This window comes from Nesoenas mayeri, assembly GCF_963082525.1.
Source record: "Nesoenas mayeri genome assembly, chromosome: 3".
Lineage (NCBI taxonomy): Eukaryota > Metazoa > Chordata > Aves > Columbiformes > Columbidae > Nesoenas > Nesoenas mayeri.
In genome coordinates, this window is record NC_137544.1 from 69,979,466 (window position 1) to 69,992,809 (window position 13,344).

A 13,344-nucleotide genomic window follows, 5' to 3' on the forward strand; every position below is an offset into this window, starting at 1 on the left:
ATCTTTTCCCCAGCAATGTGGAATAAGCCTAAGCTTGAAAAAGCACTAGGATGCCTGCTACAGCACAGCTGCCTTCAACATCTTCAGAAGGTGTGTTCTCTAACTCTCTGTCATCCCACAAATCCCATTCTCACACAGGCAACAGTCCAGAATCTGGACTTCATCCAAATGAACAGGTCACTTATTATCTTTCTACTTCACACACATTGCATTAACTCCCATTAGAAAAAACCTTGCACAAAATTTAAAACAGCATCCATTGGCACACAGCAAACTTGTTTTCCACTTGTTGCCAACACTGACATATACAGACACTTTCTGCTTCCCCAGTAGTACTGTCCTGGGCCAGGTTGGTGCTTTTCTGCAGAGCAGTGAATTTCTCTTGGTGCTGCTCCTGCAGAGCACACACTAATCTCCAGCTGCCTCCCATCACTGAGATGATGTTTCCTCCTTTCACAACCCTCCTTCTTAAAGGCGAACATATGTAAGTGGCAGACACATTAGTGCTTTACTATAGCAGAGTTCTAATTGTTCAGCTGTTCTCTACCTTGCATTGCAGACTGGCAGCTTCTAAAATGCAGCATAATGTACTAAAAAATGGAAGAGGAAAAGTTTGACACAACTGTCTCACACAAATCAAACACCTAAATGTCATGGAAGCTGGTTTGTAGTGTTTTGTGGGGTTTTGTTTGCATTTTTTAATTTAAAAAAAAAGTGGGGGGAGGAGGAATCAAATTCTTAAGCACAGAATTTGGATTCAGATTTTCTTCCTCTTTCCTCTTTTATAATGAAATATGTTTTGAAACAAAATCTATCAAGGGTTCAACTCAAGGAGATACTCTGACTTGCTTCCCAGTTACTACTTAAGAAATTGACATAAAATCAAATAATTTACCTTTCGTGTTTAACTACATAATTATTTTAACAAAAAGTGTATGGCCAGTCTCATCCCAGATAATCACACGTTACTTATCATCTTTGCAGATAAATATCCTTTCGATCAGATTTGCTTGCTTTTTAACCATTGCTTGTCCCTTCTCTCTCACAAGCAAAATATTTCATAGCCAGTTTTCCAAGAAAAGGTTTCCCAAATCTAAAATCTAATGTCTATTTTATTTGTTTTTCTGGGTTAATAACTTCAATCAGTAAGCAACATATTTGTGCTCAATGTAGCTAATAGTTCACATTTAAGTAACCCAGAATCTTCCCTATAAAAAGCAAAATAGGCAAACAAACATGTTTTCTTTATTACAGGAATGATACTTCAAGAACCTTCAAGATGATATCTGTGTTTCAGTTTATAGGAAAAACTCCACTGTGCCTGCAACAGCAAATTCACCATCTGCAAAATTATCGTTTTCACTTCAAAACAGTTTTCTGAAATCTGGGAAAAATCTCTCAGGAAATTTAGTCAAGTAATTACCTCTGCAATTCAAGGTTTAATTTCTCCTTTCCCTCATTCTGAGCCAAGTCAGAATAGAGCAATTTAGACAAATACTAAAAAGTAAGGTTGGAAAAGAAGGAAAAAACTTCTCATGCAGGCTTTTCTAGCTAACATATTTGTGGCAAAACAAGGGTTAGTCAGAAGTACCTGCTATGTGGAAGGGTTACCAATATTTCAGAGACATTTAACTCCACAATCCCTAGAAGAATACATGACGAGCAATATTTATGATCGAGCTACTTCCAGCAAATCAATATATAGATATACATTACTTTCAAGCACCATAAATAAGTCCTCTCCTCCACACTCATTTACAAAAACATAAACAATATGTTACAGAAAGCCTTAATTGGAGCCTACTCTCCAGTTTGGCAGCTAAAATCTTTCTTTCCCTCATTGTTTATTCATTTCAAACATAGTTTCTCTTCCTCTGCTCCCTGCAACTTTCTTACATCAACATGAGGGGTTGAGCCAGCTGCACACCACTGGGTCAAGAACTCATTTAGTGCTTCTCTGTCCTGAGCTAAGGTGGGCAAAAAGCACTGCAGTTTTCTACTTGGTAGTCTGGGGGCCCTAGGGATGCATCCAGGGTTTCCAGTCTCTACTGACTAAAGAAGGGGGAGGGAAGAGTGCTCAGGCACAGAATAGAATGGCAAAAACTGGGAAGGGGCACTTTCTGTTTAAGAACTTTAGCATCAGGGTCAGTCAAGTCCACTAGCTCCAAGAAAATTCTGGAGCAACTGTGATCATCTAAAATGATAATGGTATCTGGCAACACTATTTCTTGCTTTAGAAATTGTATGGTCCCATACCAGTTTGGGTGTTCAAGATCAACTAGTAAAGCAGGTGACAGAATGAGCCATAAGGGTAAAATAAGGTCACTTAGGCTGGCTCACCACTCAGCTATCAGAAAGCTAGAGTCACAGGCACATGAAGCAGAAGTAGCAGTTTCTAAGTATGCAGCAGTCATGAAAACTGCTGTGGACCCTTTCTGAAAGCCAAGCTGAATCAGCCAGGCTAGGAACTGCATCTGGGAGTAAAAGGATAATTTTATACAATTTAGCTAATTCTGAGCAAAAATTATGTTTCTCCATCATTAGTCTATTGTAATTGCTATGGAAATCCATATTTGCATGTTACTCTGCTTTCAGCACCCAGTTACCCTAACGGAGTAATCCAGGAATGGATCCAGCAGTGCCAGGGATTAGCTGCAGTATATCCCTACAGAAAAGCACTTTATAGGAGGCAAAGAGTGTTTCTTAGAAGATCAGCCAACCTGCAGTGAGAACAACAGGGACAAGGAAGACCAGTCCGTGGCACAACTGGACTGCTCCCATTAGCAAAGGACCACTCAGGTGCGGCTGTTTTCCTTTTCAGTATGGTAATTGATTTACTCAAACCAGCTGATGGTCAAATAGAAAAACTGAATCATGTTATTTTACTTTGAATGTGTATGGATCCCCACTTCTTTCAAACAAATATCCTGGCATAAGTCAGGTCCCAAGGATCTCATGTGCAAGTACCACAGCACACCAGGAGTGACCACAAGGGAACAACAGAGCCATCAGATGTCAGACAGGTAAAGAAATCCCAGGGCCACCATGGGAGGATATAATTTGAAAAAGTTTATCAGATTTAAAAGGTTTACTTTCATAGCTGATACGGAATAGCCTACGTGACCAAGGAGAGGCCACCATCTGCCACAGGTCTGCAGCTCTCATGTGCAGCTGAAGCCACATAGCACTGCAGCTTGGAACCAAGAGCAACACATTATCATTTTGTGGTGCAAGTCTCTCAGGGAACCCGAGCATTTTACCTCTGCCTCCAAGTTAATTGGTACTGTGTTAAAAAGTTACGGAGCAGTCAAAAAGAGACTGATTGGTTTTAATTATGAAGCAGAAACTGAGAAGTTCTTGACAGATTGTCTAGCCCCCAAGCTTGTCCAAGAAATTACTTACTGCTTCACAAGGTTCCTCTCTGTTATTACCTAAAATATTAATGCAATTACCATGTGACCGAAGTGTTTGGAAGGATGAAAAATAGAGAGAAAGAAAACAAACAAAAATCCCCAAAACAACAAACCACACCACACACCCATAAAACCACTAAACCACAAAGACCAAAAAAAGACAAAAATCCCAAACAAAACACACACACATACAAAACCCAAAACAAACAAACAAGCAAACAAACAAAAAAACCCCACAACAACTAGGACTATCTGTAGCCTCCATGATTAAGATGTACAGCTTTCTGGGCAGTAGATTTTATCAGACTTTGACATCCTATTAAATCAGTTGTGAAATTGTTTGCCAAGACCTGAACACACACATTATCACACATAACTCTTCTCATCAGAAATACTTCAACCTCTGTCATTTTTATTAATCCTCATTGTGTACAGTAATATCAATCACATGAGGGTAGTTTTCACTCCTTAAGCACTTGAGGCAGTGAAAGGCAGCGTCAGAGCTGCTACAATATCCTGACCACAGGATGCAGAGGCACTAAGTTTAAGCCTTGAATTAGCCTTTTTCACACCTGCACTAAACAGACATTGGATTAGGTTGTTTGAGACAGGGTACCAAAACCAGCTAAGCATAATCCACATGAGACCGGCAAGAGAAACTGTCCTAATTCAACAATACTGGCCAGATCACAATCTAAGACTTGGGCCTCATGGCTAGGATATTTTGGACCTATGATGACTATGCAAAAATCCAAAACTAGTATACATAGATAATTTCCTAATGAAAAATGAATGTTGTCATTATGAAAACACTTCTTTCCATGAAGGTGTCTAAAGAACAGCCATAAAACCTTAACATACTAATCTCTAAAGCTTATACCTAGCATTCGCTCTGTTTGCTCTAACAAAAAAAAGAAGTCTCATTTACCTGAAGTTTTTGTTCATCTTCCACACCTTGCAGCCCTGACAGACGGTGCTCAGCCTCATCCAGCCACTTCATTAGACTGTCATGTTCCTTCTTGTACTGGGAAAACACTGGAGAGAGTTCTACCACCTGCCTCCTTTGAAATGACCTGCATTCCTACAATCCAGTGTGTTAGGAAAGTATGGTATAAGAAGAGGGAAGCAGTGAACAGAATAGGCCTTCTTTATTTGAAAAAAAAAAAAAAAATAATACTTGAGGGATTCATTTGAAGAAGCAAAATTCCAAAATATGCAATAGTATGCATTTTTTTTAATAGCTACATTCTATTTATCTGCAAAGATGTAATCAAAGCCAGCCTGAGGATCTTACTCTGCCTTTGAGCTACACCTCACCTTAGAAACTCTAATATAATTCAAACAGGTGAGCTAAAGGGAATATAAGAATACAGATCCCCTTTGTTCTACACAGAAACACTTTTAATATGGCACGTGTATGAAAGCACCGCAACATACTAGAAAGTCCTCAATTGCAGATAACACCCTCTCTAGGAAGCAAGAGGAATTCAGGAGCAGACTCATATTCACACAAACCTCTTTAGCTGAGAACTCAATTGATATGCTTGTGTACATATGCCTACATAGTCACCCTTCACACAGCCTGCTGGTGGAGACAAACCTCTGCTGGAAGGCCAGTGAAGACAAGTGAAGCAAATGCCCAGTTGTCAGCACCCATCTGTGTAAATACATTTAGGGTGGCCCTCTGTGAAAAGGACTTTAAAAAAAAATCAAAACCACTCCCCTAAAACTCTGGAATGACAAAATTTGTATTTTGGAATTGCAAATATTCAGAGTCAGGCTTTGTGTATACACATTTGCATGTTCCCCAGAAAATCTTATACACTAAAAAAGTCATAACCTGGTTGTAAGTGGGATACTAAAGGGAAAACTGCAAATATGAGCTTTAACTACAGTAAATGCCATAATCATACCTGCACACCATTGTACTTTTTCTGCAGAAGTAACAGCTGTATGCGGATCTTCTCTCTCTTATGGTCTTCCATTGGCTGCTGTAACAACTGCGCTCCTCTCTGTAAAACTTCTTCAATCTGAGCTCTTTCTTGGTCCAGCTAAAAATTACACAATTCTGTATTATTTACAGAAAGCTCAGCTATGGTTTCCAAAATGAATGTATGACCTGCTCAGATATTAATAGTAATGGTACTGAATTTTTGTTTTATTATCCAAACATGAGCCAAACAAATTCAAGCAGAAATTCTATTCCACAACTACCAAATCCTAAAATCCAACTTGGTCATTCCACAAACTTGAGAAAGAGAAGCCTGCAGGAAGCTCACTCAATGAGCCAGCAGTAGGCAGCCACAGTGAGAGGATGCTATGACTTCAGCTCCATTTCTATTCTGAGCATTCCTTGACAATAATAAGAAAGCTCAGAGCAGAATAGGAAAAAAAAAAAAAAAAAAATCAAAACATAATAATTATAAATATAGCACAAAGGGAAGCATATGTTCTATAACAATAAGTCCTTCTACAGAGGCCTTTTCAAAAATGGCTTTCTGTAATATACATGTCATTTTCTATAGGCTGACATTCAGCTTTCCAGCTCAGTTTATATTTCGCAAGCTTAAAAGGAAAGCACATAGGTTGGCCTGGCAGAACTTTACCCAATTTTGTAGCTAACAAGGCTCTTATGGACAAGATACAAATAAAAATATGACAGCTTTACATAGGTAAATAGGAGATCCTAGATAAGAATCTAGAAAAATATACATTTTGTTCTAAATTCTTATTACAACGCTCTTACTTGCACTTCGTCTCACAAGTACCCACTGGCCCGACCTGTACACTGTGATTCAATAATCACAACAGTTTAACCTTAAGGTGAAAAAAATATCTACCCAATGCAATAGATTAGAGGCCCAAAATTGTCCAATGCATAGGAATGCCTCAGCTGCATTAGCTAATCACTTCAACATAAGTTCAGACAGTTAGATATAGAAAAAAAAAAAAAAAACAGCCTTGCACCCTATTACTTTTACAGGAAGGATTCCTCATAAACAGCTACTTTAAGGAGAAGAGAGAAGACAAATGGAAACCAAAGTTCACTACCTGGAATATATAAAAACATAATGGAAATGCAGACTGATGCACAACTGGTTACTCTCAATGCACCAGTCAAGAGACAGCAAATATGGGAAAATTATGTGAAAACTGTGCAGTGTTTCTAACAACCTAGTAATTCCTTTCATTTTCTACTACTTTCTTAAAAAGATATTCTCAGAATTCTCCTCCAAGGTCTAGCGGAATGTAACACATGGACAAAATACTCCATTATTTAATTCTTCCACTGCCCACAAACCTTTTCGTCTTCCCCACTTAACTCCAGATGCTTTTCCACAACTTTTAACATATTCTGTATGTCACTCTCAAATTTTTCCAGGTCTGGAAAAGCTACTCTGACTTCTCGGGGCTCTGACATGACAGGAAGTCGTTCTTGTCCAACAAGTATCTGCAAAGCAAAATAAAACTTCATTCAAGCTAAAAATTTAGTGTGAGTTGTCACACAGTGTTTAATGATTTAAGCCAATTCTCCATGAGCAGGCATATGCGGGACCATCAGATATCAGCATTAAAAAAAATTACAAGAGTTGTTTAATCTAACACTATTACCAAGCTTTTACCTTCAAAATTGAATCCGAGCATTTTGGTCTCAAAACAAACAAAAAACCTCCAGTCACATTCGCTTATGGTGGTCTTCTGCAATTCATATAAATATGTACTGCAATATATAATTTTTTTTAATCTTTATAACAAAAAGTTATTTGCAAATTTTCCCTTGCAACTCAAGTCACCTACCTGCTACTCAGGTAAAAAAGGTAGTTGGTCTAAAATCAGTCTGCCCATTTTTCAGATATAAATATCTACACTTTAAAGAGAATCAAAAGCAGCAAAATGCTATTCTAACACAAAGATCTATCCTCTAAAGCCATTTGCCATCATTTTGACATAGACCCCTCCAAGCATGTTTTGAGGCTCGCTCATCCTCACCTTGGCACTTTTGATGTGCTGAGAGACCTTCTCAAAGTTACGGTTCAGTTCTGACAGTTTGGGTTCAACAAGTTCACGGCATGACACTCCCCGACCATTCATTAGGATGATAGCCTGGTCACGCACATTATCCACTCGAAGACTAACATCATCTAATTCAGATATTAAACGCTGAGAAATTTAAAAAATAAAAAAAAAAAAAAAAAAAAAAAGCAAATGGTTACCCTAGGAGGAGAAAGAAAAAAACAAACACCACCACAAACAGGCAGCAAATCTGACTTGATTGCTTTTAGAATCCAGAAATGGTTACTTCACAGCAACATTTCCTACCTTCACGGTTTCCTCCTTTTTGCTTGCTGACTTTTTCTCAATCTCATCCAGCAAGGCTTCAGCCTGATATAACCAGGTACTTATGTGGGCAACATTTTCATCAAAAATTTCCAGCTGGCTTTGATGATTCTGGAAAATGATTAATAAAATGTATCAATGTGAGAAACTGAAAAAAAACCTACAAAAAACTCCAACACAAAAATGAAAAATATCCCCACAAAAAAACCACATATACACACAAAAACCATACAACTACTACCTGCCAAAACCACTATTATGAGTCAAAAAAAAAAAAAAAGGAAGATCGATGGAATAGAGTGTTATGGATCCACCTTGGAAAGAAATACTGAAAATTAGATTCTACCTTTCACCTTCTATAAGTATTTAAAAGAATTCCATTTTCATCCTAGACCCTCCAGTAGTACTGTTCCTAATTCAAAGAAAGGGAAACAGAACTAGTTGAAGTGATTTGTCTGACTAAATAAAGACAATGTATTACTAACATTACAGCCAGATCACAACAGTCAACGAAAAAAACCCACAATGTTTTCAGTTATCACTAGCAACTAGCAGATTCAATAGTATGCATTATGTGCGGTTGTTGGTAGTTTTTGTTGTTGATGCTTGCTTGTCTTTAACTGAAAGGGATTACCTCAAAACCTACAAATTATAAAGGTCAAGCTTGGATATTTTACAGATTAAAATATTTCTTCTTTTTAATAAAATTCACTGCACTGTAGATGTGTTAATTAGTTCTGCTTTCATATGCAGTGAGAAACTGTAAGACTAGGTGCCATAGACAGAAGCACCACGTTATTCTGTGTGACAAAATAAATCTATCCAATTCAGAGCACAGAGCTTCTTACTCAAAAAAGAGCATCTAAGCTTAGATCTTTTAGACAAAAAAAAAAAAAAAAAAAAAAAGAGAAGAGAAGGCCTATGATAGCTCTATATCAAGAATCTTATATCTTCACCTTATAAAGAACAATTTAACCTAAAAAAGTCAGCACAAGGACAATACTCATCAATAGACATGAACATAATTTAGGAAGTTTTTAGTTGTGGATCATCATTACAGCATTTACAAATAACGGTAAACTACCTGACTACTCCTAACATGGGCATCTCTGGATCACAAAACAAACAGTATGACCTGCAATGAGCACTGGACAGAACGCGCAGGGCTCACCATCCAGGAACACCCCAAAGTTTCCACAATTTCAGCCCATATCAGGGATTTCTGAAGGTGAATTATCATAACTAGCTGAACAACACAGAAATAACTGTCTGAAAACATCCGTCTGAGACTGAGACTAGCACCAATTGTAGACTGTTTAATGCCCACTTAGCAAAACTTGCAGCTTTAGGCTGTATAAAACGCTTAGTGTACCATTTGCTCAGCCAAAGAGATGTTGTTGGCCTCAACTCTGAGTTGACATAAACACTTGCAGTTATCACTGTCTGAAAGTACAACAGGTTGACAAAGGGTCCCAAGTGCCTTGCTGAACACCAGAAGGAAGTTGTCAATCGTCCATTGAACAACCATCATCTGGCTCTCGAGGAAATCTATCCACACAAAAAAGCTCTGCTCATGCTGGATCTGGCACAGAGGTTTCTTTCAGGCTGAATCAAGATCAGTACACACAGCAACCTCATGGAAACCAATCTTTTCAGGCTTGTTGCTTTTGTTTTCTACTTACATCAATAAATTAATGAGCTTATACAAAGTCACACAGAAAACACAAGAACCAAATTCTGGGCTCTAATTAACCTGTTATGAAAAAAATGGCATTTCCATAACCAGATGGGGTTTTTTTTCCCTTATTTTAATCTGGCAAAATCAGCTACTACCAGTTAATTAGTATATCCACTAGCCATTTTATGAATGCCTCGCTGCCCCATAACCCACTCATTCTATGTGCAGTGGTAGATGTCTCCCTTCAGGATAGCTTAGAAACTTATTTATATGCACTATGGTAACAAAAATTGTATTAGAGCTAAATAATAAGTGGACACAAACGGCTGGCACTACTGGTGTAGCAAAAGAGAAAATGATGAAACATTACAGGGAAGAAGTTTTACTCTCTACAACTAAGCAGGTTATTCCCACTAGTTAAAGTTAACTATCTGCTGAGATATTTCACCACTGAGTAGTTTCACCACTCACACCCAGATTCTGCATTTTGATCTCCTAACTCACAGAGCAATAGCCACTAATACCAAGACCATGGCACCAATGCCTATCAGCACACCTAAAACACTTGCAAAACAGTTTCCAACCTTCCTCATTGTATATAACTTCATGACTCACTGCTCCATCTGCAGAGTAACCAGATATCCATTCTACATTGCTTTAAGTCCATGAGGCACCATGGAAGCTCACATCATGGTGAAGTAAAACAAGTAAAATGCCACTGCTCCAAGGGTGTGGAGGGAAAATCACCTCTCACACGTGCAGCTTACCAACAAGGTGTCACACCAGTCCTCGGTCCAGGTCCGAACTCTGCTCCAGCCAGCATTAAGGACACACAGCTTCTCCTCTAGGGAAGTCTCACTCCCTTCCACCAGAGCCTGGAGTGCAGTACAGCTTTCTGTGATGCTCTTCAGATCAGCTTTCCTCCTCTCCAGTTCCCTCAGCACATTCTGAAACAAGAGGAGCCATTACCACTGCACACTGCTTGCAGTCACAAGGGCAAGGGAGAATTTTTCCCCTCACAGGAAACAAATAGCATCATAGATGATCTGCATTTGAGAAAAATCAAGCCAAGTAGAATCACCTGCTCTTTATACTCTGTAGACAGTGACCAGCTTTTGTTTTTTTGAGAGTGAGTAAGAGCACAGTGCATGTGGGTGTCCTGAATAACTTAGCTTGAGACCTTTTGTTTTGTTGTTTTATAATATCTTCATAGTTCCTTTTCATTATGTAGATAAAGTAAATGCAACACATCACATTATACATTGAATTTTAGAAGATTCTCTTCTCTGCGAAACACCACAGAGAACACACTTTTCAAGAGACACTTTGGATTTCTCTCTATCTTTTCTGACTAAAGTACTTTTATAGCTGGCTACGATGAGAAAAGTGGTAGACCATGACTGAGTGCGTTTTTTTGAAAACAACCATCACTCATTACTGCATACATTCAATTCACTTGCTACATATTACAGAAGCTATTGTTATATTACTTACATGTAGATATGTAAATATATGTATTTTTAGTTCTAATATTTTTTCATAGTCTTATCTGACTTTAAAAGTTATTTTAATCTAAAAAAAAAAAAAAAAAACAACACACACACAAAAAACCAAACAAACAAACACCAAAACAAAACAAAAAAACACCTTCTTTGGAAGAATGCATACCAACATACAAATTAGGTAATATATATGTCACCTCTTGAATATCAGCATATGGTTTCCACATGGAAATTAGGACCTCTAGTTATACAAGACCACCTATTATTTTTTATAACATCTGACTATTTAGAAAGCTCTTTGATGTCAGCACAGAGTGCATGGAAGAATGTAGTTAATCACAATATTCGAATTACTACATTTTAAAATTGCCTCTAGAAAACCTAAAGAGAGGAAGGACAAATTTGCACCCAGCATCGAGGGTTTGTCCTCCTGGTGGTGTCACATAAGAGTTCACTAACTATTTGCATTGCTTACAAATGTATAGTAAGCATACTTCAGTACGTATTTACAAGCTTGCATGCAAAGAAAGCTTAGGGATACTGCCACAGATGAAGTGTGGTGCTAATTGCTAATCCTTAGTGAAATGTAGGTTATAATTAGATGGTTTTGTAATTTTCTAAGCTTTCAAGTTTTAAGATTGTATACAGACCTATACCAAAAGTAGAAGGTTACAGAAAACAATTAGTAGAAAGTTCAGCATTAATCGACACTTGTTGCTAACTCCAACTATTATGTATACAAGTTTTTACAGTGTGAGAGAACAGATATTTTGCTTCAGAATAACTATAACACATTTGCTTGCTTCCGTGAAAAATTCCAATTTGTAGGTGAAAGAAAGCAAGGAATTAAAGGAGCTTTTTGTTTTGCAAAGTCACAATTTTGAAGACGAATCTGTTTCGACAAAAACTTACAATCTCAATTTTTCTTTAAAGTGTCAATTAACTTTTAGTTTTCATTACTAGTAAAATATTTGACCCAGCCTAAAATTTTATTTGCTGATAATTAAAAATATTATACTTATGAACTGTGTTAGAGATGCAATAAGTCACTCAAATACCTATTAATACCAAATATGTAGTAGTATCTTTAATATTTCACTGGGCATTTAATTTTGAAGCAAGATGGCTGAGATGAAACAGATCAGACTCAGTAAGGTTCTGAAGATGATCTACCATACCTACAAAAATTTCATGGTGTAAGAGATTTAGGAACAAGTTACAGGAATTTCAATTCACAGCCACTTCTACAAAGTATTGCCACAACATTAAAATTTTATTCTACAGATATGTAGAGCATGCTTACTTTGGCCCAGGCAATTTCTGAATCTAGATCAGAAAGCAAGCTCTCTGAAGTGGACTTCTGCACGAGCTCAGCCTCCGTGGTAGCCAGCCACTCTGACAACAAGGCAGCCTCTTTCCTCATTTTGCGTGCCAGTTGGCATGCTCTTTCAAGGTCTTGTTTTCCTTCGGTCACCTTAAAAAAAAAAAAAAAAAAAAAAAACTTTAAAAGAGAGTAAAAACATCCACCCAAATACATAAAATCATTGCATCTTTAGACTGTCTTACATTAGGGAAAGACCCTGAAAAAAAGTCATTTATAAACTTAAAGGACACAAAGAAACCTGCATACTAACTTATTTATAGCTAGCAATCATTAATTTAATGTTTAAATATTGTTTATTAAGATCCTTTCACTGAAACTCAAGGGGATATAGAATCCAGTCAGCCACACTGATAAAATTCAGTTCTTTTTGTATCTTGATAAGTCCTGCTAGCAGTAAGCTATAAAGGCAAATTTCACTGAAAATCTAGTGTGCCAAACATCTCAGTGAAGTGAATATGAAATTTTATGTTTACTGCAGTATAAATCAATTCTATTTCCCACTGGCTACACAATTAGTCCGGTCAAACTTTAGCACAGACTTCAGAATAAATCCAACTATAGCAGTCAGAATCAATTGACATTTCGAAAAATTGCCCTCTGTCTCAGTTTAGTGTTTTTGCGTATTTGTTCAAAACAATTCACTCTTTGAAGGTCTAAAAAAAATAAATTCAGACACAAACAAAATCCTAGTATTAGACTGCAAACCACTCTGCCTTTCTCTATTTTCCCAATTTCTTGTCTGCTGCTTTCTGAGTTTTACATGTACAGGTTCTACTAGCATCCACACCTTCAAGAATGTTCTCCACTTTACAACAATAAAATATTTCCTACGGCCCATTTCAAGATATTCCAACAACGTAACCTGGCCATTTACCCACAGCTACATTCACAGAGCACTAAACAGCCATAAGTCTACTTGGACTTCTATCTTGATTTAGGTAGGAAACTAATTCCCTATTTCCCTCCTGTCCCCTAAGGTTTTAACCATTTTTAAACACTTCACTTGGATAAATAACTATTCAGTTACTA

The 13,344-nt window shown here is 37.4% G+C and overlaps 1 protein-coding gene across 1 annotated transcript in view; it reads right to left on the reverse strand.

Annotated features, from left to right (window-relative positions):
* UTRN (utrophin) overlaps nt 1–13,344 on the reverse strand; it is a gene marked incomplete at its 3' end in the record, with an annotated part of 368,119 nt that overhangs the window by 231,226 nt on the left and 123,549 nt on the right. Inside the window, exons 34-40 of the mRNA XM_080341440.1 lie at nt 12,235–12,405; nt 10,197–10,376; nt 7,734–7,862; nt 7,404–7,574; nt 6,715–6,864; nt 5,327–5,464; nt 4,342–4,494 (exon numbers count right to left, since the gene is read on the reverse strand). Of these exons, the coding sequence (XP_080197566.1) occupies nt 4,342–4,494; nt 5,327–5,464; nt 6,715–6,864; nt 7,404–7,574; nt 7,734–7,862; nt 10,197–10,376; nt 12,235–12,405 (1,092 nt within the window). The remainder of the gene's footprint in view (nt 1–4,341; nt 4,495–5,326; nt 5,465–6,714; nt 6,865–7,403; nt 7,575–7,733; nt 7,863–10,196; nt 10,377–12,234; nt 12,406–13,344) is intronic.